The following is a 25,189-nucleotide window of genomic DNA, read 5'->3' as shown; positions in this document are numbered from 1 at the left end:
GAGATAAGGAAAATAGGGTTTCCACACAAGCAACAAATTGAGAGAAATGAGAGAAAATTTAATATTTTTGTCGCAATGGAAAGATCCAAGTGTAACCAGTAAAAGTGTAAAACCATTAGTAAAACGTACATAATAGTGAAACCAGAAATAGACAGAATAGGTGACATCCAAACATTAGAATGTATTAATTCAAAAAAGGAAGACGAATTGACTTAGCTAGTGCACACTAGCTACATTTATCGGAAGATAAAGAAAGACGAGCCCCATGTTGAGAAACTAATTTGCGTAGAACGTGATCAGATAGATGGCCAAAATGACGATGCCAGAGAGAGATGGAACGACAATGGAGGCTAGAGGTTGTTTAAAACCAGAAGAGGGAAACAAAGACGGGAGAATGAGATATAGATCATCTTTATCTCGACTTTGATACCGTGTAGAAAATGATTATTTCTTAATCACCAAACGTGTAGCAGTACAACATTTATACAAATATTACAACCATAACAGCCCTATACTAATTACAGCCATAATAGTCCTAAACTAATGACAAAGTAATGACAAATAATTATCGAAACGGAAAAATGTTACGGAAACAATCATTGAATTGGTGATAAACAGTTATCATGATTAAATTTTTTAACTAATATTAAAATTTAATATTTTATCTTTCAATCCAAATCTTTAAATCAATTATGTTCAATACCAGGAACAAGAACTAAAATTTTCGCAAATAATTAGTGAGAATCCATGTTAAATCGGGATGATGATTTGGTCACACAATAAAAAATACTCCGGTCGATGGCTAATACAATGGTCAAAATTACAATTAACGGAATGAAGTAATTAGTGAAAGTGATCTCGTTGCTAATCCGATCGGCTGAGCCAACAATGAAACACCTCCCCAACACCATTAACAAGAACAAAACAGAAACTCAACAACAGCACACACAAAGCTAAAGACAAATAATAAACTAACCCGTTTAGTATTGCCAAGAAAATCAAATCCAAATCTTTTAATTAAAATATTAATGCTGGCTTTCAACCCAGCTCATAATCCCTCATAGGGAACATTGAACCTTGTCATTCTTGCACCCCCAAATCTTTTAATTCTACCTTTACATCTTCCCCTACTCTATTACTGTCATCAAATCCACTTAACCTAATCCCATATTTTCCATCCCCCCATTCTTCTTCTTCTTTTATCAAACCCTAGCTTCCAAACGAAAAAACCCTAATTTTTATGATGGCACATATTCACAAAGCATCATATGATCACCATCACTGGCTTTTCATGCTAATTTTCTTAGTCCTATCATACGTTGCTTCCTCTTCAGATCCGACCGAGCCAGCCACCCTCCTCAAGTTCAAGTCGTTTCTATCCAACGACAGTGCTTTGGACAACTGGACAAACGCCACACCTCCCTGCAACGGTGCGCACAACCTCTGGGCAGGTTTGCTTTGTGATGGCGACGGCAATGTGTTCGGGTTGGCTTTAACAAATATGGGTCTCCGGGGGATAATCGATATAGACACACTTATGGATTTGTCTGCCCTGAAAACCGTAAGCTTCATGAACAATAGCTTTGAAGGTCCTATCCCTAGTGTGAACAAACTTAGTTCACTTACATCAGTTTACTTGTCGTACAATCAATTCAATGGTGAAATCCCAGATAATTTTTTTGTTGGCCTGAATTCCTTGAAGAAAATTTATCTGGTTGGGAATGAATTCATGGGTAAAATACCAAACTCGCTGGCTGCATTGACTAAGATTGTGGAAATGGATATTCGGGGAAACCAATTCAGTGGGAAACTACCAAATTTTCCACAAAATCCAAATGCATGGAAGACTATGAATGTGTCATACAATCGGCTCGAGGGTCCTATACCGGCAAACCTAAGCAATTTCGATGCAAGCGTTTTTGTGGGTAAGCAAATTAATAACCTGCGACAGTTAGTGCTTGGTTTACTAATACTTTTCTTTTTAATGTTGAAAAAATTCTCAAGTTTAATGCGCCCTGCTAATCGATAAAAAGATATAATCATTAGTTGTATCAAAACTTTGTCAATTGAGATTTTCATTAGTTTTTGGATGTGTACTGCGTAGTTACTTTCTGAAAAATATATTATGCAGGAAACAAAGGGTTGTGCGGGAAGCCTCTTGCGCCATGCAAATCTGATGAAGAAAACAAATCTGATGCAGAAAAATTGAGTGATTATATTTCTTATTATGTATTAAGTTATGTTTTTTATTTTATTTTTCATAATTACTAATACGACAAAGAAATTAAGTACGTTCCCAATGTATTTTAATTTTCTAGAACACTATGTCATTTTTTCTATTACAGCATTATGTAACTAGAGTTAAGGATGACTTTTGAATTAATAATAACGACAACGATTCCTTGCCTTTTATCCATTTTTGTTATTTGTTCACTGTATTATTGTCACTGTTCTAAAAATCCCCACTTAGCGCTGTCTAGGCGCTAGGCGGTTGGTCACCGTTCCGATTAATGCCTAGGCGTTTGAAAATTAAGAAATGACGCCTAGACCTATTGAGGCGCTCGCCTAGACCACCTAGGTTGCGACTCACTTAGACAGAAAATAGATAACTTTAATTTTACATTTTATTTTTTTCAATAAATTGTAAGAGACTTGTTGAATACTTAAATACTTGTTGAACACACATTATATGTTTGTTTCCCATGTTTTCATTATGTTCCAATAACTCATAATATATATGTTATTCTATTTTGTAGTTTATGATGAAATTATATATATATATATATATATATATATATATTAAGTATAAATAGACTCTTATTTACACGAAATATAATAGATTTAATTAAATCCGCCTAGTCCGCCTAGGCGCCTGCCTAGAACCCACCTAGGCACTATGCCCCAGCCCGCCGCCCGACTAGTGCCTAGCGTCTTTTAGAACCTTGATTATTGTTGATGTGAGCACTTCCTAATCCACATCAAAATGTTTGAGGAAGATGATCATTGTTATGGAGTAACGAGTGAAAACTCCTACAGTGAGGTATTCGTCGATTTTCCCTAAATTTAAGGAACTACCAATTTCATCCCTTAAACTTAACTGATTACCCCCTGAACTTTTATAATTTTCAATTTATCTTCTGACATTAAATTTGAGAAATTTCTATCCAATTTGGTCACGTACATGGCACATGCCAATTGTTTGAGGAAAAAAAAAATGTAATTATGCACCACAACCAAACCTAATCATGGCTAGATATATCGGAAGGCTAGCGCCATAGAGAACGTATGAGGAATTGGGCATCCTAGGGTTAGAATCTGAGAAAATATATGAATAATTGACCTGGGAATCAACAAATTGCTACAAAATATCGAAGGTATCTTAGATGAGTGTCGTAGTAAGAGACGGTGGGCATCCTCCAATGTACAATAAGTCTTCATTTTTCCTTTTTCAGTTTGTTCAATATGTGAACGGGTTGTTTTGTCTGTTATTTTCAACTTTAAAAGTCAAACGGAGTGTGTGTATGGGGTCTCTTGGTTGTTTTTTTAATGAATTACTCTCTCTTGCTTCAAGATTCCATAGATTGTGGCCCCAAAATATGTGCTTTGTGTATTTGGTCTAATACAGAGAGGAGGGAGCTAACAAAAAAGCAGTTATATTAAATGGCGTTTAAAAATGAGAGCAAAGCTAGAAAGAGGAGATTTTACCATTAGGTGTTTGTATGCTATCATCTTTGCACAAATAATGTGTTTACTTGTTGCTTCAATTGAATTTTTTAAATAATTAGCAAGTTGGGTTAGTAAATGTTGTAGATTGGTGGATATTTGTTTAGTACATGTTGTTTGGGTCTTCATGTATTTGTTGTAGGTGATCTTGGCTTATTCACACTTAAAAAGATGCATTTCTGGTACTGGAGAAGCTCTTAGGGAAGAATCTCTTTCTTAATTTTTTTTCTTCGTCATGGTGCTCCACGAGCAAGGAGCGAAAAAACCAAGTGGGGTATGGTGATATCAAAATTATACACTATGGTGGTCACTTTAAAGCTAGTCAGTATATGGGTGGTGTTATAAAATGGGTTGACAATTGTACTAAAGATTATATGTCCATGCTTGATCTGTATGAGGTTGTTATAGTGCTTGGGATACAAGAAAGAGACTAGATGTTTTTACTATTGGCACCTAATAAATGGGTTTTTACCAATTGAATGTGATGCAGAGGTGTTCCAATGGGTTTCACTTATGTTTCAAGAGAAATCACAAACAACTTTGGGAGTGAGCTATTTGCATCTTCCTTTGTTGATTGGATGCTCAGTTTGAGGGGTTTAATGTACAAAGTGAGATAAGGAAAAGTTTGGCTGTAGATTATCAATATTGCTAACGAATATTGTTTTTGCGGATGATGAACATGAAGTAAATTCTAGTGTGGAGGTTGTTGGAGACACTGTAGAAGGAATAGACGAAGAGGTTTTAGATTCAAAGAAAAAGGAAGATGATGATGACGATGGGGTTACCCTTAAGTTCAAGGATTCTGACTATGAACAATTTGAGGAAGATGATGATAAAGATGCCACAAATGCAGAGGCATATAACATCTTGTTTAATCAGATTGTAGTGGGTGATGCTATTGAAGAAACACATAAATGAAGAACCTAGTGAGATCTACCCTGAAGAATATAATTCAAAAGATTTAGATAGTATTACATTTGAATCTGATGAGCATGAAGCCAATGTGAGGGTTAGAAGAAGGCTCAAAACACTTAAGCTACCTCAATATTGGAGATAATCCCACTCTTCATCTTGGGTTGGAATTTCCAAACATGAAACAATACAAGAATGCAATAAGGGCATATGGTGTTTCAGTTAGTAGACCGCTAGATTAGGCAATACATGACTCTAACAAATTGTTAATCAAGTATCTAGGAATAAGTGCAGTACCCTGTCAATAGAAATTGTATGCTTCTTTTGCAGGAAAGGAACCAATAGTTCATTGTTGGCTAATGGGTTTGACCCAATACGAATGTGACTGGTTTCATGGAACTTGTGAGAAAGTATTATATATGGTATTGACATAACATAAAACCAAGTTTACAAAGCAAAGAGAATTGCAAAAACAATAGTGACAAAAGGTAGTATAGATGAGCATAAGCAGTATGCCAAGCTTTGGGATTACCTTGAAAAGTTGAAAATGAGAAATCCTGGCAATACTATCAAAGTAAAAGGTGAAGAACATTATTTTAAAAGGTTGTACATATGCCTTGATGCATTGAAGAAAGGCGTTCAAGAAGGTTGTAGGCTTATAGTGGGTTTTGATGGGTGCCATGTTAAGGGTGTTGGTGCCAATAATGGCACGTTTCCAAAAGTATTTGCTGTTTTGGAGGCGGAAAATAAGAAGACTTGGACTTAGTTTGAAGATATTCTTCGAGCATGTGGGAATTGAAAATAGAATTGTTTGGGCCTTCATCACTGACAAACAAAAGGCGCTAGGCGATGCTATATGGAATCTGATGCCAATTATAGAACACAGACATTGTGTTAGACATTTGCATAGAAGTGCAGGTCACATCGGAATTGCCTTGAAACAAAGATTGTCTTAAAACAAAGGCTAGTCCATAGGTGTTTGTTCACTCACTTTACAAAAGTTGATTATGATAGGTGTTATGATGAAGGGTACATTGCTCATATGCCTAGAAAAGAAGAATGGAAGAGAAGGCCCATGAAACCCCATTTTTACCAAAAAACAGCCTAGAAGATCAAAAGGCAAAAGAATGTCATATAAGATAAAGAAGGGGGAAACAAAGCTATGGAGATATGTCTAATGCTTTGCCAAACCTATGGATGGGAAGGAAACAATAGACCAAGTTGTCCACAAGGGTTACTATAATCACAATAAGGTTTTGGAATCATAAAAGAGGTCATTTGATCAACAAGGATTGTATTTATTTTGAGTTTTGTTATATCCCTTATCATAGTTGCTAAGTGAACATAAATAATGCACAGTCATGGCCAAATAGTTGGTATAAATTGTCAGAGATGAAGGTTGGATTCATAATCTTTGTATCTTCTTATCCCGAATGCAAAAACCTTAGCGAGGCCAAAACCCTCAAATCCCCCAACGCCAAGATGAGTAGGGAGAAGCTTATGAAGATGGTTGGTACAGTTCGCACTGGTGGAAATGACAATGTGAGAAGGAAAAAGGTTGCTCACAAGACAACCACCACAGACGACAAAAGGCTTCAGAGCAACCTTAAGAGAATAGGGGTGAATGCTTCCTATAATCGAGGAACTTAACATATTTAAGGATGATGTAGTTATCTAGTTTATAAGCCCCAAAGTTCAAGCTTTAATTGCTACCAACACTTGGGTTGTTAGTGGTTCTTTTTAAACAAAGAAGTTGCAAGATATTCTTCCTAGTATTATCAGCTACTTGGGGCCAGATAACTTGGTACAATTTAAAGAAGTTTGCTGAGCAGTTTCAGAGGCAAGAACCTGGTATTGGTAGAGCCACTACACAAGAAGACAATGATGATGATGTTGGAAGTTCAAATAAAAACATGTTTTTAATGGTTGTGTGTTGCTAGCTGTTTTTTTACTTATACTTCCTGCAACTATCAAAATTAAGTCTTCCCATGTGCTGGCTGAAATTGTCGAATGTAACCAATGGAATAATGCAGAGTGTGTGTCCAAAAGCCTAAAGCTGCTTCATGTGTTTTAAAGGGTGTAAAGACTTTGAACACCTTCATTTATTTTGCATGTGTTAGTCTTTGTTTTGTATTGTTTATTAAAACCACTTGTGAGATTCTTTATTTTTTGCATGTATAAGTAAGTCTTCCCCGTAAGGCTTTTGTAGTCAATCTCATTTCCAGCAATAAGAGTTGTAAACTCTTTTAATATATTAAGTATGTGTTTTCCAAGCAGCTTGTTGCTTCTTTCTTTTCTTTATTTTTGTTTGTCTAACTTCGTAGAGAGTGGAAAACAAGCGTGAGAGGTGTGATAAAGTTTGTAAACTTATCACCCACATTTTGGTATTGAGTTAGTTAACTTTTAAATATCAACAATTGGTATCAGAGCCAAACTTCTTTCTAGCAAAGTGCAGCAGCTATGGTGTCCAACTTGGTGCAACTCCAGGTTTCTATATTGAAGAAAGAAAACTATGAAAGATGGTGCATCCAGTTCAAAGCTTTGTTTGGATCACATGAACTATGGGAAGTTATTATTATTAGGTATAAAGAGAACTCTCAAGGCCTGCGAAAGAATGACAATAAGGCACTGTATCTTCCCTGTTAAGGATTAGAAGATTCAACGTTCAAGAAGGTTGCATAAACAACAACCAGCAACCAAGTTTGGGACATTATGAACGTAATTTACGAATGAGTAGATGGAGTAAAAAGAGTCTAGCTTCAATCATTAAGAGGAAAATTTGAGGTTGTTTATATGAAAGAAGGAGAAAACAATTCAGATTACTACTCTCGACTACTTGAAATTATGAATGAAATGAAAAAGAATGACAAAAAGCTTGACGATGTTCGTGTCATGGAGAAAATCATTTGATCCCTCACATCCAACTTTAAGCACGTTGTGACTATTATTGAGGAATCCAAAGAATTGGAAATTATAAGCGCAAAAGATCTGCTCTAGGATCCTTCCTAGTTCACGAGCAACACATTTAGAAAAATGAAAGCCCCACAATGTTAGAGCAAGCTTTGGAGTGAAAACTAAATATTAACAAGTCAAGTAGAGGTCGTGGACAACATAACTCATGACGTGGGAGTTCATCCAATCGTATCTGACGACAAGGTAGTGAAAAAGACCAAGGCTATGCACAAAATCGAGGTCAGTCTCAAGAGTGGAGATTGCTCAAGGAAAAACGCATATCCAATGTCACAACTGCAAGCAATATGGACATTATGCCAATAAATGTTCATAAAAAAATGGTGAGCATATCAACATGGCAGAATGAAGTGGATATGCTAGTGAGTAACTTACAGTTTTACTAGCACACCATGATTCCAACAGCCAATAAGATATTTAGTATTTGGATTATGGTGGAAGCAATCACATGTGTAGGAAGAAAGAGTTCTTTTTCGAACTTAAAGATGGGGCATATGGATCTGTGAGTCTTGGTGACTCCTCAAAGCTGCCAGTGAAAGGCAAAGGGAAGATCAAGATCATCCAGAATGATGGTAGATAAGAATACATCTTTGATACTTACTACATACCAGGTATGAAGATCAACATTCTGAGCATTGGTCAGCTGCTTCAGAAATGGTTCATTATACATATGAAGAATATGTTTCTCATTCTCAGAAATGCAAGGAGAAAACTTATTGCACATGTTCGAATGTCAAAGAACCGAATATTCCCATTGAATTTGAGCACAAGGATTAGAAGCTGCCACATAGAGGTGATGGAAGATGAGTCATGGAAATGACATCTTCACTTTGGCCATCTTCATTTCAATGGCCTAAAGTTGTTGTCAAGTGGAGGAATAGTTCATGGTCTACCTCATATAGAAACCATAAACCATGTATGTGGAAGTTACGTGCTTGGTAAGCAAGCACGACTCTAATTCCCTCTTGGTGATGCATGGAGAGCAAAGGCACAACTGCAGTTGATGCACACAGACATATGTGGTACATTGGATCCTATGTCCTATGGAGGTAATAGGTATATTATTATTTTCATTGGTGATTTCAATAGGAAGACTTGGGTTTATTTTCTTAAGGCGAATTCGGTTGCCTTAAGAGTTTTCAAGGAGTTTATGGCACTCATAGAGGTTGAAAGCAACCACAAGCTTGTGGCTGTCAAATCAGACCGAGGTGAAGAGTACACCTACAATGTTTTCCAAACATACTACAAGGAGCAAAGAATCAGGCATCAACTGATTGTTGCCTATACCCCACAAGAAAATGGGATAGCGGAGAGGAATAATTATACTATCCTAGACATGACAAGGTCCATGATTAAAGAGAAGAATTTTCCAAAAGAATTGTGGGCATAAGTTGTAGCTTGTTTGATTTATTTATTGAATCAACGTTCTAACAAAGAGTGTCAAAAGGATGACAACACAAGAAGCTTGGAGTAGGTACAAGTTGAATGTTGCACACCTAAGAGTTTTTAAGTGTGTTGCATATGCTCAAGTTCTAGAAGCCAAAAGGAGAAAGCTCAATGATCAAGGTGAAAGTGTGTGTTTATGGGCTATAATGAAGAGTCCAAGACATATAAGCTATACAACCCGCTAACTGGCAAACTAGTGGTTAGTAGAGATGTCATCTTTAGTGAAGATGAGACATAGATGTGGAACGACAAAGAAGTTAGTGAGGAGAATATTGTTTCCATTGATTTTGACAAACTAGAAGTTGTACCACCTGTTGAGCAACAACCTGCTCAATCAATCATAACAACTCTGTTACACAGAACTATAATGAGTGGTCCTACATCCAATGAAGAAAACAGCTGCTTAACTATAGTGAGGCTAAGACTTCTCACCGAGATATATGGACAAGAAGAAGAAACCCACATTTTCTACTTATATGCAAACCACGAGCCTTTCTCATTCAATGAAGTTGTGGAAGACCATTGAAGAATAGCCATGGAGGAAGAAATACATGCCATCAAGAAGAATGACACTTGGGAGTTGACAATGCTCCCACAAAATCAAAAGGTTATTGGTGTCAAGTGAGTGTACAAGATCAAGCCCACTGCACATGGAGATATGGATTTGTACAAATCTAGGCTTGTAGCAAAGGGCTACAAACAGAAATATGTAATGGACTATAATAAAGTCTATACTCTAATTACAAGACATGACACGGTAAGATTGCTAATCTTTCTTGTCACTCACAAATGGAAAATTTATCAACTGGATGTCAAGTCAACCTTCCTTGATGGAGTTCTTGAAGAAGAAGTGTACGTAGAACAACCAAAATGCTTCCAAGTACAAAGAGAAGAAGATAAGGTTTATCATTTGAAGAATGCTTTATATGGCTTCAAGCAAGCACCACGAGCTTGGAACTCAAGGATTGAAAACTACCTTCACCAAAATGAATTTCAGAAATGTCCATATGAGCATTCAATTTATATGAAGAATGGTGCAAAAGAGGAATTCTTAATTCATTGTCTCTATGTAGATGACTTGTTGTTTACAGGAAACAATGAAGCAGTGTTCTGTGAGTTCAAGCAATCCATGTTCAGTGATTCGAGATGACTGACAATGGATTAATGTCATACTTACTTCGAATGAGAAGGTGAGTATGTAAACTTAATCCTGTACAAAAGCCTCGTTGGAAGCCTAAGGTACCCTACAATCACAAGATTGGAGATCATTTATGGTGTTGGACTCGTGAGTCTCTACATGGAAACACCAAGAGAGTCTCATTAGCTAGCTACGAAGAGAATTTTAAGATACATAAGAGGTACTCTAAACTATGGTCTGTTTTATAATTTTGGTGAAGGTGCAAAATTATTTGGTTATTCAAATATGATTGGGGAGGTGACCAAGATGAAAGGAAAAGCACAACTACCTATGTGTTCTTTCTAAGATCAACAACTTTCTCATGGACTTCAAAGAAGTAATCAATTGTTTCTTTGTTATCGTGTGAAGCCGAGTACATTGTTGCAGCCTCAATCGTGTGTGAAGCAATTTGGTTAAGAAATTTGTTGAAATCCTTATGTCATCCATAAGTGGAATCAATTGTGAATCATGTGGATAACAAATCAGCAATCAAGCTTGCAAAGAATCCTATTCAACATGGAAGAAGCAAGCGTATTGATACTAGGTTCTATTTTTTGAGGGACCATGTGAGGCACAAGACAATCGAGCTTGTGTACTCATCTTCACTAAGCCACTGCCAATTGAATCATTCCGATTGTTGCGTGAAATGCTAGGAATGAAGGCATTTTGATTTGAGAAAGTGTTGGAAGTTCAAATAAAAACATGTTTTCCATGGTTGTGTGCTGCTAGCTATTTTTTTTCACTCATGCTTCCTACAACTACTAAAATTAAAGTTTCCCATGTGCTGGCCGAAATTATGGATTGCAACCAATGGAATAACATAGAGAGAGTGTGTGTGTGTGTGTGTGTGTAAAAGTCTAAAGCTACTGCATGTCTTTAAAGGGTGTAAAGACTTTGAACACCTCCATTTATTTTGTATGTGTTAGTCTTTGTTTTGTTTTGTTTATTAAAACCACTTGTGTGGTTTTTTATTTTCTGCATGTATAAGTAAGTCTTCCTTGTAAGACTTTTGTAGTCAATCCAATTTCTAGCAATAAGAGTTGTAAACTCTTTTAACATATCAAGTGTGTATTTTCCATGCAACTTGCTTTTCCTTTCTTTTCTTTCTTTCTATTTGTCCAACTTCGTAGAAAGTGGAAAACAAGTGTGAAAGGTGTGATAGAGTTCTTAAACTTATCACCCACATATTTTGGTATTAAGTTAATAAACTTTTAATTACCAATAGATGAGGTCCTCGAGCTTGTAGTTGGGGAGAATTGGTCCTCGAGCTTGCAGCTGGGGAGAATGACAAGGAGAAGAATCAAGCTTCCTAGGGAATTTTGATTTTACCTTGTTCGTGTCTGACCATGTTTGATGGACTCTCCTTTTGATACATTGGGTAGTAGTTACTCTATCTTTTGTTTAAAATTTAGTTTACTATTTTCCTAAAAAAATGTTGGTAGAAACACATCTAGAGGGTCTAGCTCAAATACAAAAGGACCTAAAGCAACAAAAGGATACAACAAGAAGACGTAACTCAAAAGCAAGAGGATCAAGCTCAAATGCAAATGTAACAACTTGTATCAAATACTTATATTATGTTTGACCCTACTATGCACTTGTATGAAATTAGTATTGCCAGTGAGCTTCACCCACAAACAAACTCATAGCCATTCATGTAGTGGGCAATCAACCTGGTAGGGCCCATGTTGCCCACTACTGAGGGCAGGGGCATGATGATCGTGGCTATCGACTACTTCACCAAATAAGTTAAGGTTAAGCCCATGACCACCATTACTCAATTAGACATAGAGCACTTCATGTGGAAGAACATCATTTGCCGATTGGCATCCCACAATCTATCATCACCGATAACAGCCTGCAGTTCGTAGGCAAAAACTTTGGCGAGGTTCTTTCAGAAATATGGCTACAAGAAACACATGTATACTGCTAGATATCCTCAAGGCAATAGGCAGGCAGAGGCATCTAATAAGACAACCCTCGATTGCCTCAAGAAATCCCTATCAGATAATAAGGGAAAGTGGTCAGACAAACTTCCCGGTGTTTTATGGGCGTATCGCACAACTAAATGAAAAGCAACCGGCGAAAGTCTTTTCTCTTTGGCATTCAATTCAGAAGCAATCGTCCCTTTCAATGTTATCGTGTTGAGCATCAACACCCTATTGCCAAGCATTGAGCAGAACAAAAAGGAGATTGCCACAAACTTAGATCTGGCAGAGGAAGAGTGCAAAAAGGTTATAACCATCATTACAGCCTACCAGTAGCAGCTCCTCTCCAACTACAACAAAAGGGCAAAGATCTAGTAGTTTCACCCTGGAGACCTAGTCCTGAGAAAAGCCTTCATCACTATCCGCAAAGAAGGCTCCAAAAAGATGGATCCCATCTGATAAGGTCAGTACAAGATCGGCAAAATAAGCGTCAAGGTTAGTACTATGCATAACCTTCCACTTCACCTTGAGCCCTGCTCGGATGGAATAAAGCTCGAAGACTCAAGTAGCTCGACGAGCACTACCTCGTAAACCGAGGACTATCCAGTTGTTATCAAGTTTCTACCTTTCAACTAAATTCGATATCCTTCGTCTCATTTTTCAATGAAGATTTTCGAAGTTATTCATCACTTGGCTCAATTACGTATCTGAAACATATGTCTACTTCTGCTCTCATTGAAGATCACACCCAATCAAGGACTTACTACATGAATTGCGCCCACCCCCTCCCCCCTTTCGAGACCAACCATGCTCTCCCCCTAGGAGAGGGTAAACTACACAAACTTAAATAAGTTTTGGTGGCAATTACATTATTTTTCCTAGAAGAATTTAAATTCCAAGTCAAAAAGGAAATCTACATCAAATTGGGACAGAAACTCTATTTCTACCTATGCAGCTTTGGATTCCTACACCTCTTGTCCTTTCTGCAAGCAGCCCAGCAGGTGTGCGGGCATTTGCTCCGTGAAGCAAAAAAAAAAATCCCAAAAATCATTAAGCTGACACATAGATTATTTCCCAAGAAACACAAGACTGCCCCTATTAAATGAGCAGGGAGCATTCTCATTCACCATATGTAGTTGAGGTAGAGTAAGCAGAGATCAATGACTGCTTAAGGCACCCCTGCTCGTAGAAAAGTCATAGGCATTTATGATAGAATAATTTCTTATTCTTATCATAAATACATTCCTAATCAAAGAAGACCTATTTCAAGTAAATAATCCTAATTCCATTTATTTAGGATATCTACACTAGAGGGTCGGCCCACTTCCTCCTTTTCTCCTATAAATATCCATCCAAAATTCACGAGGCTTTTGTTGCTCACAAACTTCTAAACACATTGTTTTCAGAATTCTAACTTTGGCATTGGAGATTCTTCGGACAAAATCCCTCACTCGTCTGGGTGCATGAAGCTTTTGGCCTTAATATTAAGTGTTATTATTTTGCAGGTGCATTTTTATAAAAAAAAAAAAAAAAAAAAAGGCGAAAATTTGCATCCACAATCTCCTTGCAAATATGAATCCGATCGGCTGAGCCAACAATGAAATAGTTCCCCGACACCATTAACAAGAACAAAACATCATCCGAACAGCACACACCAAGCAAAAGACAAACAATATACAAACACGTTTAGCATTGCCAAGGGAAAATCAAATCCAAATCTTTTAATTAGAATATTAATGCCGGCTTTCACCCTAGCTCATAATCCGTCATGGGGAACAATGAACCTTGTCATTCTCGCACCCCCCAAATCTTGTATTTCTACCTTTCCGTCTTCCCCTACTCATTTCTGTCATCACATCCACTTAACCGAATCCCATATTTTCCATCCCTCCACCATTCTTCTTCTTCTATCAAACCCTAGTTTCCAAACGTTAAACCCTAATTTTTATGATGGCACATATTCACAAAGCAATATATGATCACCATCACTGGCTTTTCATGCTAGTTTTCTTAGTACTATCATACGTTGCTTCGTCTTCAGATCCGACCGAGCCAGCCATCCTCCTCAAGTTCAAGTCATTTCTATCCAACGACAGTGCTTTGGACAACTGGACTAACGCCACACCTCCCTGCAACGGTAAGCACAACCTCTGGACAGGTTTGCTTTGTGATGGCAACGGCAATGTGTTCGGGTTGGCTTTAACAAACATGGGTCTCATGGGGATAATCGATATAGACACACTTATGGATTTGTCTGCCCTGAAAACAGTAAGCTTCATGAACAATAGCTTTGAAGGTCCTATCCCTAGTGTGAACAAACTTAGTTCACTTACATCAGTTTACTTGTCGTACAATCAATTCAATGGTGAAATCCCAGATAATTTTTTTGTTGGCATGAATTCCTTGAAGAAAATTTATCTGGATGGGAATGAATTCACGGGTAAAATACCAAAATCGCTGGCTGATTTGACTAAGATTGAGGAAATGGATATTCGGGGAAACCAATTCAGTGGGAAACTACCAAATTTTCCGCAAAATCCAATTGCATGGAAGACTTTGAATGTGTCATACAACAGACTCGAGGGTCGTATTCCGGCCGGCCTGAGAGTTTCCAACGCAAGCACTTTCGTCGGTAAGAAATCAATTCAAGAACTTCATTTTTTCACTATTGTCCACCTTTAGTTTAGAATGCTCTATTTGTTTAGTTTTCAGCCAGTACACAATACATGATTTTCCTTTGAAATTTGACAGTTTTGTGCTTTTACCATTATGGGTGAGCTAGGAAATTGATGTGCACGATTACTCTATTTCTTTGTCGCAATCAGAACTTTCTTTCAATATTCGTCTATTATGCGATATGATTGTCAATGATTGATATGTATGTGAATTACATTATAAATTCACATACATCAACAATTGACAATCATTTATGCGCGTGTAAACAACTATTGTCAACACTAACTTAAAATGTATTTAATTGTGCATTTGAATTTGAGAAGGGGAAATTCGGTCTAAATGTCATGTTAACAAATGAAACATATTAGAAAAATATGTGATCGCATGACTTTGTACTTTCACTTTAGAACTAAAAGTTTGAAACATTAATGGAAGAAAGAAAATCAAGACCTAATCAATTTTAAGAAGAAAAAAAGTCGATTCGTTGACAAAAAGATTGAGACATGCTCCTTCATCATTGAAACTTGATCTCCTCAAACACGATCTTTTATATAATGGAAGCACGTCGATATAATGTCATTATCTTTGTTTATTAAGCAAATTATTTTTATCAAACAAAATGGGTTCTTTCGATTTTTAGTTTCTTGGGCCTAATTATGGGTCTCTTGTGTTGACAAACAGGAAACCCAGACTTATGTGGGAAGCCACTGGCAGCATGCAAGTCCTCAAAGAAGAAAGTCCTTCTAATCATTGCCATCGTAGTCATCTCAGTTGCTGCAATCTTGTTCTTCATTGTAGTATGCCTCAAACGACCCCGTTCAGCAGAATCAAAACAAGTGACAAGAGTACAAAACAAGCTGGGGGCCAACCATGACACAGGCGCAATGGAGGTCGAATTGGCAGCCGAAGAAGAAAATAACAACTTCAAGGACAATGATGAGAGAGGAGGAGGGGAGTTGTATTTTGTGAGGAAGGACATAAATTTTGAGTTGGAAGAGTTGCTGAGGGCCCCAGCTGAGGTTTTGGGAAATGGGTCCTTTGGGTCATCTTACAAGGCAGGGCTTTTGAGTGGGTCCAAGGTTGTGAAGAGGTTTAAGCAAATGAACCAAGTGAGGAAAGATGACTTTTATGACCACATGAGAAGGCTTGGGAGGTTGTCACACCCTAATTTGCTCCCACTTGTTGCTTTCTATTATAGGAAAGAAGAGAAGCTCTTGGTTCATGATTTTGTTGCCAATGGAAGCTTGGCTAGTCATCTCCATGGTATGTTCGTAACCTTATTATTATGTATCATTACATTACTAATTAATCACGCATTTTACAAAGTTGGAATTCAAGTAGAATCTAAATGCATAAGTCGGTATTATTTATGCACAACAAATATTAACAATGTAATCAGTAAATGCGATACAAATAATCTACTTTTAATTATTATACAATTAATGATTTAGTATCTACCTCAAGATGAATCCAATTGGCTAGCTGTTAGTCGATTGGCCACACTCGTCCAATGTAAAACAACATTGGCTAGCTTCAACTCGTCTGACCACATTGCGGATCACATCTGACGCTGTGATGTTTTGCATGCAACTTCAGCTAAGCGAGAACCCGGGCAGCCGGGATTGGATTGGCCAACTCGGTTGATGATCATCAAAGGAGTGGCAAGGGGTTTGGCCTACCTCTACAAAGAGTTCCCCGGACTAACGGTACCCCACGGTCACCTCAAGTCTTCCAACGTGCTCCTAGACCGCAACTTCAACCCTCTCTTGGCAGAGTATGCCCTAGTACCCCTAGTCAACAGAGACCATGCCCAAGAGTTCATGGTGGCTTTCAAGTCCCCGGAGTTCTATCACAACGAACGCATGTCAAAAAAGACCGATGTATGGAGCCTAGGCATACTCATCTTCGAAATGCTCACCGGAAAATTCCCAGCAAACTATCTCCAACAGGGGAAGAGAGCGAACGCGGACTTAGCGGCTTGGGTGAACTCAGTTGTGAGAGAAGAGTGGACGGGTGAAGTGTTTGACAAGGACATGAAGGGGACGACGAACGGAGAAGGTGAAATGCTGAAGTTGCTGAAGATTGGGATGTGTTGCTGTGAGAGCAGTGTAGAGGGGAGGTGGGATTGGAGAGAAGTTGTGGACAAGATTGAAGAGTTAAAGGAGAGGGACAGAGACGAAGACTACTCATCTTATGCTAGTGATGGGGATGTGTACTCTTCTAGGGCTATTTCTGAGGATGATTTCTCTTTCTCTGTTAATGCTTGAGAGAGTTTCGTGGGGTTTTGGTGGGGAAACAAAAATGTATTAACGTGTACTGGAAGTTAATTAGGAGGATTCATCTATATAAAGGTGCTAATTTGAGGAACAATGAATAACAACAGCGGAAGAAGAAAAGAAAAAGCGCCTTGAATTTTTTTCTCTTTTATCCTATTTTTATTTGAAGGCTTATTTTAAATTTGCAATCAATTTGTATTAGTAATGTGTAAGTATGTGACATGTTTCTATGAACTTCATTCTTTTGAATTTACACATGAATGTATGATCTCCTTTTGATTTATTTTATCGATTTTCAATTTGATTATGAGATCCCTTAATCTTTTTAAACATGCACTTTGATGTCAAATTAATCATATTTATTTGTCAGTTTCCCTACATAAATAGAGGGGAAAACCCTTAATTATCAAATTAACTAAATAAAATGATAGGTTTTACAACAAAAAATCAAAGAGACCACATTTTTATCAAATCAACATTCACTGACATATATTCATTAATTGACGTAGCATGTACATATCACTTACTACATCAGATCAAATGATACACAAATATGGTACAAAAATGTGATATCTTTAGTATTTTCCTTGTTTAAAGATTTAGAAGGCTCAAACTTTAGTTTTAAGTTTAAGACACACTAGTAAAAATTCTCTTTACCGAACACATACACCACAGTAAATGTGGAAGAAGTATTTTAAGTAATTTACATTTTTACTAAGGTTTAATTTTAAATGCATTTTCTTTAAAAGTACTTTCAATCGTTTAAAAGCATTGATCAAACAAGAGTAGGCACTTCAAGTAATTTACATTTTTACTAAAATTTAATTCTAAAAACATTTTATTTAAAAGCGGTTTGGGTTGTGTAAAAGCACTGATCAAACGAGCTATTACTCTCGGAGGGAAACTGACTAACCTCGTATGGACGAATAGTAAATCTGGGATTTCCCACTTGATTGGAGATGTCTGAGCTCGCGCAGTTTCTTTCTCCTTCGTTTTCGTTTCGTTTCACTAGCCTTTAGTAACAGCTAGGGTTTAAGGAACGGAAGCTTTCTATTCAATGGCGTGGTGGGAAGGGTTCGAAGAAACCCGTCTTCTCATCGCAGCAGGTAAATTTCTTCCCCAATCTCTCTTTCCCAATTTTCAATTTAGTTTTTCTTCGCACCGCCCTTAAACCCTAAATTCTACAGATACTACTGAATCCGGAAACGACGTCGGACAATTGATTTCGCTCCGCCATCCCAAGTCCGGTATAGCACAATGCACGCATTTAATTTATTGAAATTTTGGAAATTAGGGCATCTTTCATGTTTTTTATTCAATTTTTTAACAGGAAACAAAATGTGCTGCCTTTTTGTTAATGGGGTACTTCAGGAACTCAATTGGTTTAAGCAATCCTGCACTTTTTGGTGTCTGGGTGAATATGTTACTGCAGGTTGTACCTTTATTGATTTTCCTTTCACTATATTGTTTTCTTCATTTTTTAAAGTTTAATTTTTTTGAAATTTTATTGAATTATTCTGATCATTGGCTAATTTCTGTTGCAATAACATATAGATGCTGGGTTATATACTGCCACTCCAGTTGACCCTGTCTTCATTTTCTTGCCCATTTTCGAAGAAGCTAGGATGAAGGTACCCGAAACTCCTTGGTGCTTTAATCCCACCCCCTACATAGGAATCTTGTTTTAGTATTTTTTTTTTTTTTACATTATTTTTATCCCGTTTGATCCCAGCAGTTGTTTCATTGATTTAAAAAATGCAGAAAGGGGACGTTCCTGGGAAGTTCAGGCTTTTAGATGACATAATCTTCATCGAAGGCTATCCGGGATACCATAAATTACTGTCCATTGCGGAGAACTGTTTGCAATTAGTTTGCGAAAAAAAAAGGTGGGATACTACCCATGCACTTGTAATTCAGATTTTAGGTGGAAGCTTGTAAAATTGATCGATGAACATGCACTGTCGCATGATGGCATCTTACTTTGCTTGTGAAATACGGTTTCAATGTCTAACAGAACTAATGACCTCTAATTTAAGAGGCAATATATTAGCCTGAGTTTCAATGTACTTGTTTCGTTGGAGTTTCCAATTTAAGTGATTTGAATTCTTAAAAATTTTAGTGTCAAACATTAGAATGGACTGTGTTATAGTATTCAAGTGGATAAGGTTTTTGTTTCCCTCTTGGTGTGCAGAAGTCGGATCCTCCAAATTGTTTAGGCTGGATGATTCCAAGGTTCTGGCTTGGTTGTACCACAAGGTCTGTCTACATCTGATTTCGCTCAATTTTGATGTTTGATGATTAATGATTGTCGATGAATTACTCCCCCATCCCCCCTGTTTTAGTTAGTTTTTGGGTATGAAACCTTGTTGAAAAACAGCGTGATCTATAAAATATGTATTTGACGGACCACACCTTTCAGTTTAAGAACTGCATTTGTACATCATTCGTGCATCAAAGCCATACATGAAGGATAAGCATGGATGTTTACTTTTATACATTTAGCTTTTTAAAGATAAGGCACTTCTTATTACTTGTACGCACATGGCACAAGTGGCCATCAACACGTTGGTTTACTTATTCCTGCTGGTGTTGTTAAGTTAGTCTTCTGGGACAGTAACACCCTTTCCCCCAATTAATATGGTGAAGGGTAAGTTCTGGGTTTCAAGCAAGTGCAAGTGTTTGTAGCGTGTTGAGGTTATTGAATATATCCATGTAGAACCATGTCTATGTCATCCATAGAATGTCGTCCAAAGTTTTTTATAATCTATGTTCTGTGGTGGCAGGTATGTCAACTAAAGCAGACACTATCCACTTTGGACCATAATTATGCTGCAGGGGAAGAGAAAGACATTGTCCAATTTCAGTGAGAGACAATTTATTTATGACCTTTCTGTTTTTCTCCCCTCTTTCTTTCTAGTGTGTGTTGAATTTTCATCTCTTCAATGTTGAATGGGCTAAGTGAACTCACTTGACAGTCAAAGAATGAGATGTAGCCAAAGACTATAATGGGATGGTAAAAGTGAACCATTTCATAAACAAATAGGTAATTCACCTCTTTTACTGGTGCAGTGACTGATGCAGTTTCAGTATTGGGGGAATACGTGAAGGATGAGCCCTGGTTGAAGCTTTTGAGTGACCGTTTGAGGTATTGCATATAGAATGGTTCATAAATCTTATGCTGTTGACATCTGGAAACCATGCATAATGAACATCTTATTGTTGCTAATTGTGATGATTCTTCTTTATGTATTAAATCTGGATTTCTGATTGTGTTTCCAGTATAGATTTTACAGAAGCAACGAGAAAAATGTCAGATATCGAATTTCTCCCGACTGCCACAGGAAGTAACCTGGGGCCTTGTAATGGTTCACAGGTATGACCCCCAGTCCCAGACATAGGACCAGTTTTCTCTACAAATCGGAGTAAGACTAAAAATCACTTGGTTACAGGGTAGAGCCTGGACTCTTTCCTGGGAGCCAAACACACACACGACGTGCACTCAAATGTTTAACCAAGCGTTTTCAAACTAAACAGTTATTAGAGTTGATAAATGCTTTCCATATCTCATGACTGGTAAAAATTTGGGTTAATTCTGATTCGTTTTTAATCTTCGTATGCATGCTAAAATTTTTGTCAGGAAAAAGGGTGAGAGTGAGATTAAGCCCACTCAAGCTGGAAGGCAAGCGAAGAAGGCGAAAATGGAGACAGAATCACATAACATCAGAGCTATGTTTACTAGGGCTTCTTCAAGAAGGAAAAAGTGAACCATTTCAAAACGATTGCGTAGATCATGAAATTCCTGTATCATGATTCAAGTTGCCAATTGACCAACATGCTGTCTCCTTGTAATGCTTTGACTGTATCGTTGATTCGTGTCACAGTGATTAGTAACTTGTTTCTCAAGTTTGATCAATTTTCTATTTGTTTTGTAAGAACTAAGCTTACTCAATAGCAACATCTGTATTTGGCACCTGATGTATTGTATCGTGCAGAACTTTTTTGAGTCTGCCGAATGTTTACTGCAATAGCTCAGCACAGTGGCCCCTGTGCGGATGGGTGACTATCAGCCGTCGTCGATGGATGAACGTAGTTCCCACCGAGGAATTCATATTCATTAAGGTTGATTGACGGACATAAGTTTTTCCGTGAAAATTTTGTTCATTAACGGTTGACAGTCACCTATATGCTGCCTTGCGGCAATGTCCTGCAATACAACTTGCGGTATCAACTCCGCCCCACCCGTCTGGCCCACGAGAGGTTTCAATTTGTCATGCGTTGGTAGACTCGGTAAGGCTTTGAAATCCGTCGACCTTATCCGATCGTTTGAATGTGACATATTTAATTATCCAAGATTCTAAATATTTTTTCTAATAAATTAAATTAAATTTTTTTTTTAAATATTTTTTTAGGATTTACAGTCTGTGTAAGAACACGTCTTTCGTGACGCCGAGGACTTACCGTTAGAGTGAGAATCTAAATCTGTGAAATGGATATACCTTCCTAATATTATTTATTCTTATTTATCCAACCTTTTTTTTATTCTATTTATTATTATTATTCCTTGGCATTTTTCATCTTTTTCTCCAGACTTCTCTCTCTGAGTACTCTCTGCGGCTTTAATTCCTTGGAATTTGCATAATATATTCAAGCCAGGATTTCAGGAATAACTTACCAAAATTGTAAGGTACACTCATTTCCTCTAACTTTGATTCACTCGAGGATTATTTTATCTGATTTATAATTATGAATTCCATAATCTTTGTTTCTGTTCATCAACACTCCCACCGGATTATCAACGTAATCTATTGATTTTCAATTACGACGATGAAAGATTTATAGCTTTTCATGTGCATGCATGTGCGTTTGTTGAGTTTTATATACATGCATTAACGATTGACAATTGTCGACATGGATGATGGTCCCAAGCATAGCTCTTAGCGAAATACTTATGAAGTTGTTGTAGGGACTACTAAGGAGCATTTGCCTTCACTCCTCCTTCCCGAGTTCGAATTCTCCCTCCTTTTAGCCTCCTTTGTGAGTTGTAAGGATAGTTGAGCTAGAATAAGAACATGGTCTGATTCTGCACAGTTGCAAGTTCTTTATTCCATTTATGCAACACACTTGAGGGCTTGCTGCATCGTGGGCTGCTAAGTTCTAGATCCTCCTACCGAAAATGTCATATGTAAGGCATCTCTCACGAAAGCATAAGTTTTTGGACGCCCTCCGTAGCAAGGAACCATTTGTTGGAATATTCCTTTGTCTAGATGGCATGAAGAGTTGCCAACTAAATCAAACACGGAAGTTAATAAGATATGCGTATCACATGTTCTTTGATTTATTGGAGAATTATAAAAGAGAGAATAACTAACTAGGCGAATCATCCTCATGTCTATGTCTTCCCCTTATCCGTAGATGAATTACATTTTGGGAGAATAACAACTTACGGATTGATTCGTATCGAAAATGTTTTAAATTCGATCCCCTTGTTGAATATATATGAAGCATCTCCGCCTCCAACAGTTTGTAGCTTGAAAACATGATGACGTACACACATATGCGTAATGTGAAGCAGAGATTCTTGTGCAGCAGAGTCTAGCTACTTTTGTGAATGTCACGCTTTCTTTTCGTTCCATTTGTGACTGTATCTGTGTTTTGGTAAATATAAAAGAAGGGTGGAGGCCATACGTTGCTTGTAGTTCTGATGGCAGTGCATAGCAGCAATATAGCAACCGTCCTCGAATCTGAAGGAGTTGAGTTCCTTCTATCCGGCGACACAAGGGTATGTAGCCTCGAAAAGCTTCTGTTCTTCTTTCTCTTGTTTCGATCAGTATTTTTTCATGTTAATTTCTCGATTGTTGGATGTCAAAATATGTTAATTTCACAAAAATATAGGAACGTGAGGTTCAAATAGTTTTATAGAAACCCTTTTTTGCTTAGAGGTTTAAGTTCTTATTTTGGTTATGATAATTAAAACTTAATCTTGTTTTGATTATGAGATTATTAGGTACCGTTGTTGTCATGTAATGGGAAGACAGTGTGCCTCTACTTCTCTGCAAATTGGTGTCGGCCTTGCAAGGCTCTTACCCCTCAGCTGGTGCGACTTTATGAAGTGCTTAGATTGGAAGGAAAAGAGTTTGAGATAATCTTCATATCCTTCGACCGTGATGAGGAAAAGTTCAATGAACACTTCAAGTGCATGCCGTGGCTGGCAGTGCCATTCGATGCTAATCTTCATAAAAGATTGAGTGACATGTACCGCATAGATCGCATCCCATCACTCATTTCATTAAGTTCAGATGGAATATCAATTGAGGAAGACTTGGTTGGATTAATTGAAGACTATGGAGCTGATGCATTTCCATTCACTAACAAGAGAAGAGAAGAGCTAAAGGCTGCCGATGAAGCAAAGCGTGAAGGGGGAAAAATCGAAGAGTTGTTGACGCATCAAGGAAGAAACCATGTCTTGTCTAGTGATGGCAGAGAGGTAGAATTTAGCATACTTCTTTCGGTTGTTAATTTGTTATAGCTTGCATACGCGAAAATTGACATTTGATTGCCGCCTGCAGATACAGGCGTCTCAACTTGTTGGTAAGACAGTAGGCCTTTACTTTGGTGCACATTGGAGCCCTCCTTGCCGTGCTTTTACTTCCAAACTCATAGAAGCATACGAAGAGCTCATGACCTCCGGTGATCAAGACTTCGAAATCATCCTAGTCTCCACAGACCGAGACCTCAAGGAGTTTGAACTCAACACTAGTAGCATGCCATGGCTTGCCATACCCTACCAGGACAAAACAAGACAAGACCTTTGTAGAATCTTCGACATCAAAGTGATTCCGGCTCTGGTTCTGATAGGACCGAATGGGAAGGCGATTAGCACGAATGGGAAGGCCATGGTCTCCTTATACGGTGCCAAGGCCTTCCCGTTCACAGAAGCGAGGATCACAGAGCTCGAAGCAGAATTGAGAAAAGAAGGAGAGGCATTGCCTCCTCAATTGAAGGACTTGAAGCATAAACATTTGCTTAAGTTGGAGATGGCCAAAGCATTTGTGTGTGATTATTGCCAAAAACAGGGGAGGTTTTGGGCATTTTCTTGCGGTGTTTGTGATTACGATCTTCATCCAAACTGCGTAGAAAAATCATTGTAAAAATGGGTTTATGAACTATGAAATTTGGATATTCTCAAAAGTATTGTAAAATATTTGTATGATAATAAAAAATTTGAAAGGTGTGTACTTCTAGCTCTCATCTCATAGTATGAAATCGGCATCTTGGTGCATAAGTAAATGCTCTTAACTATTACAGTTACGAGCCCCTTGCGGAGCATGAGTTTTTATCAATAATAGCCAAAATTTAACACTCAATTTCATAAATGTTACATTTTATAAAATCTTTCAAAAATAATAGAAAACTTACTTAAATAAACCTAAATACCCTCAAAATTAAAACCAAATAGAAATTAGTGGCAAAACTCTCAGCCCACAACTATATATACGAGCAGCAACATTGCTGAACTTCCCAATCATTTTCATGTTTAAAAATTTATCACTTTCTGCACATTGATTAATATTTTTAGCCCCATTTTTGAGAGCAGCATTTTCGCACACCCTCACTCCATTATTTAGTTTTGATTGGTTAATGCGTTACAATTTTGAACTTGCTAATAGGGGTTATAGATTAATTAGATTTGCGGGGAAGAGAAGCACAAATTTAATTGGAATGATCCTCTTGTGAAAACTGTTATGGTTTTAAATCCCTGTCATCCAACAAATTTAAGGAAAATTTGTAAGCACAGTCGGATTGGAATTTGGTTTCAATGAGTTAAAATCCTCAACTAATATCACGTCTGCTAAAATGATTGTACAAATAATATTTTGTCGTGATGATATTGTATCAACAGTAACAATTGAGTTTGAGTTTTAGACATGACCAACAAATTTTCAAGTCGGTACTCAATTAGTTGACAGTTGGACAACACCCTCAACTGCTCCACGACGTTTACCAACTGTCCTCGTGGCCTCGTACTTTGAACAACGATGTAGAGGAGATCTATTCAAGGGCTTTGGCTTTTCTATGCAAAT

At 37.5% G+C, this 25,189-nt stretch overlaps 4 protein-coding genes and 1 pseudogene across 14 annotated transcripts; all 5 read left to right on the top strand.

The window, feature by feature from the left end:
- The first annotated feature begins 1,243 nt into the window (after positions 1–1,243).
- Positions 1,244–4,641, top strand: LOC148695161 (pollen receptor-like kinase 5). Its single transcript, XM_088698314.1, has 3 exons — positions 1,244–1,925; positions 2,132–2,209; positions 4,409–4,641. The coding sequence occupies exons 1-3, from the start codon at positions 1,244–1,246 to the stop codon at positions 4,639–4,641; spliced, it is 993 nt and encodes a 330-aa protein (XP_088554440.1).
- A 173-nt stretch (positions 4,642–4,814) lies between these two features.
- Positions 4,815–5,591, top strand: LOC148695160 (uncharacterized; annotated as a pseudogene).
- Positions 5,592–14,106: 8,515 nt separating this feature from the next.
- LOC137718220 (putative LRR receptor-like serine/threonine-protein kinase At4g31250) lies at positions 14,107–17,099 on the top strand. The gene is made up of 3 exons (XM_068457726.2): positions 14,107–14,788; positions 15,514–16,095; positions 16,429–17,099. Exons 1-3 carry the CDS (start codon positions 14,107–14,109, stop codon positions 17,097–17,099), a joined length of 1,935 nt encoding a protein of 644 aa, XP_068313827.2.
- An 873-nt stretch (positions 17,100–17,972) lies between these two features.
- LOC137718223 (uncharacterized) lies at positions 17,973–21,133 on the top strand. 8 transcript variants are annotated; one of them, XM_088699072.1, is made up of 10 exons: positions 17,974–18,214; positions 18,296–18,355; positions 18,439–18,540; positions 18,663–18,739; positions 18,870–18,994; positions 19,300–19,364; positions 19,892–19,960; positions 20,178–20,253; positions 20,388–20,481; positions 20,746–21,133. In XM_088699072.1, the coding sequence occupies exons 1-6, from the start codon at positions 18,166–18,168 to the stop codon at positions 19,322–19,324; spliced, it is 438 nt and encodes a 145-aa protein (XP_088555198.1). In that variant the 5' UTR covers positions 17,974–18,165; the 3' UTR covers positions 19,325–19,364; positions 19,892–19,960; positions 20,178–20,253; positions 20,388–20,481; positions 20,746–21,133. The 8 variants fall into 8 exon arrangements, with proteins under 8 accessions (XP_068313831.2, XP_088555198.1, XP_088555197.1 ...); XM_088699071.1 differs by having other exon boundaries at positions 19,892–19,971; positions 20,393–20,481; XM_068457731.2 differs by having other exon boundaries at positions 19,892–19,971.
- A 540-nt stretch (positions 21,134–21,673) lies between these two features.
- LOC137718221 (protein kinase C-like zinc finger protein) lies at positions 21,674–24,343 on the top strand. 4 transcript variants are annotated; one of them, XM_068457727.2, is made up of 4 exons: positions 21,674–21,792; positions 22,777–22,887; positions 23,113–23,592; positions 23,675–24,343. In XM_068457727.2, the coding sequence occupies exons 2-4, from the start codon at positions 22,810–22,812 to the stop codon at positions 24,254–24,256; spliced, it is 1,140 nt and encodes a 379-aa protein (XP_068313828.2). In that variant the 5' UTR covers positions 21,674–21,792; positions 22,777–22,809; the 3' UTR covers positions 24,257–24,343. The 4 variants fall into 4 exon arrangements, with proteins under 4 accessions (XP_068313828.2, XP_068313830.2, XP_068313829.2 ...); XM_068457729.2 differs by having other exon boundaries at positions 21,693–21,787; XM_068457728.2 differs by having other exon boundaries at positions 21,696–21,792; positions 22,780–22,887.
- Positions 24,344–25,189: the final 846 nt, after the last annotated feature.

Source organism: Pyrus communis, chromosome 8 (genome assembly GCF_041283825.1).
Source record: "Pyrus communis isolate YQ-2024b chromosome 8, ASM4128382v1, whole genome shotgun sequence".
NCBI classification, from domain to species: domain Eukaryota; kingdom Viridiplantae; phylum Streptophyta; class Magnoliopsida; order Rosales; family Rosaceae; genus Pyrus; species Pyrus communis.
The sequence above is the reverse complement of the archived record's forward strand: the minus strand, read 5'-3'. Positions and strand labels throughout refer to the sequence as shown.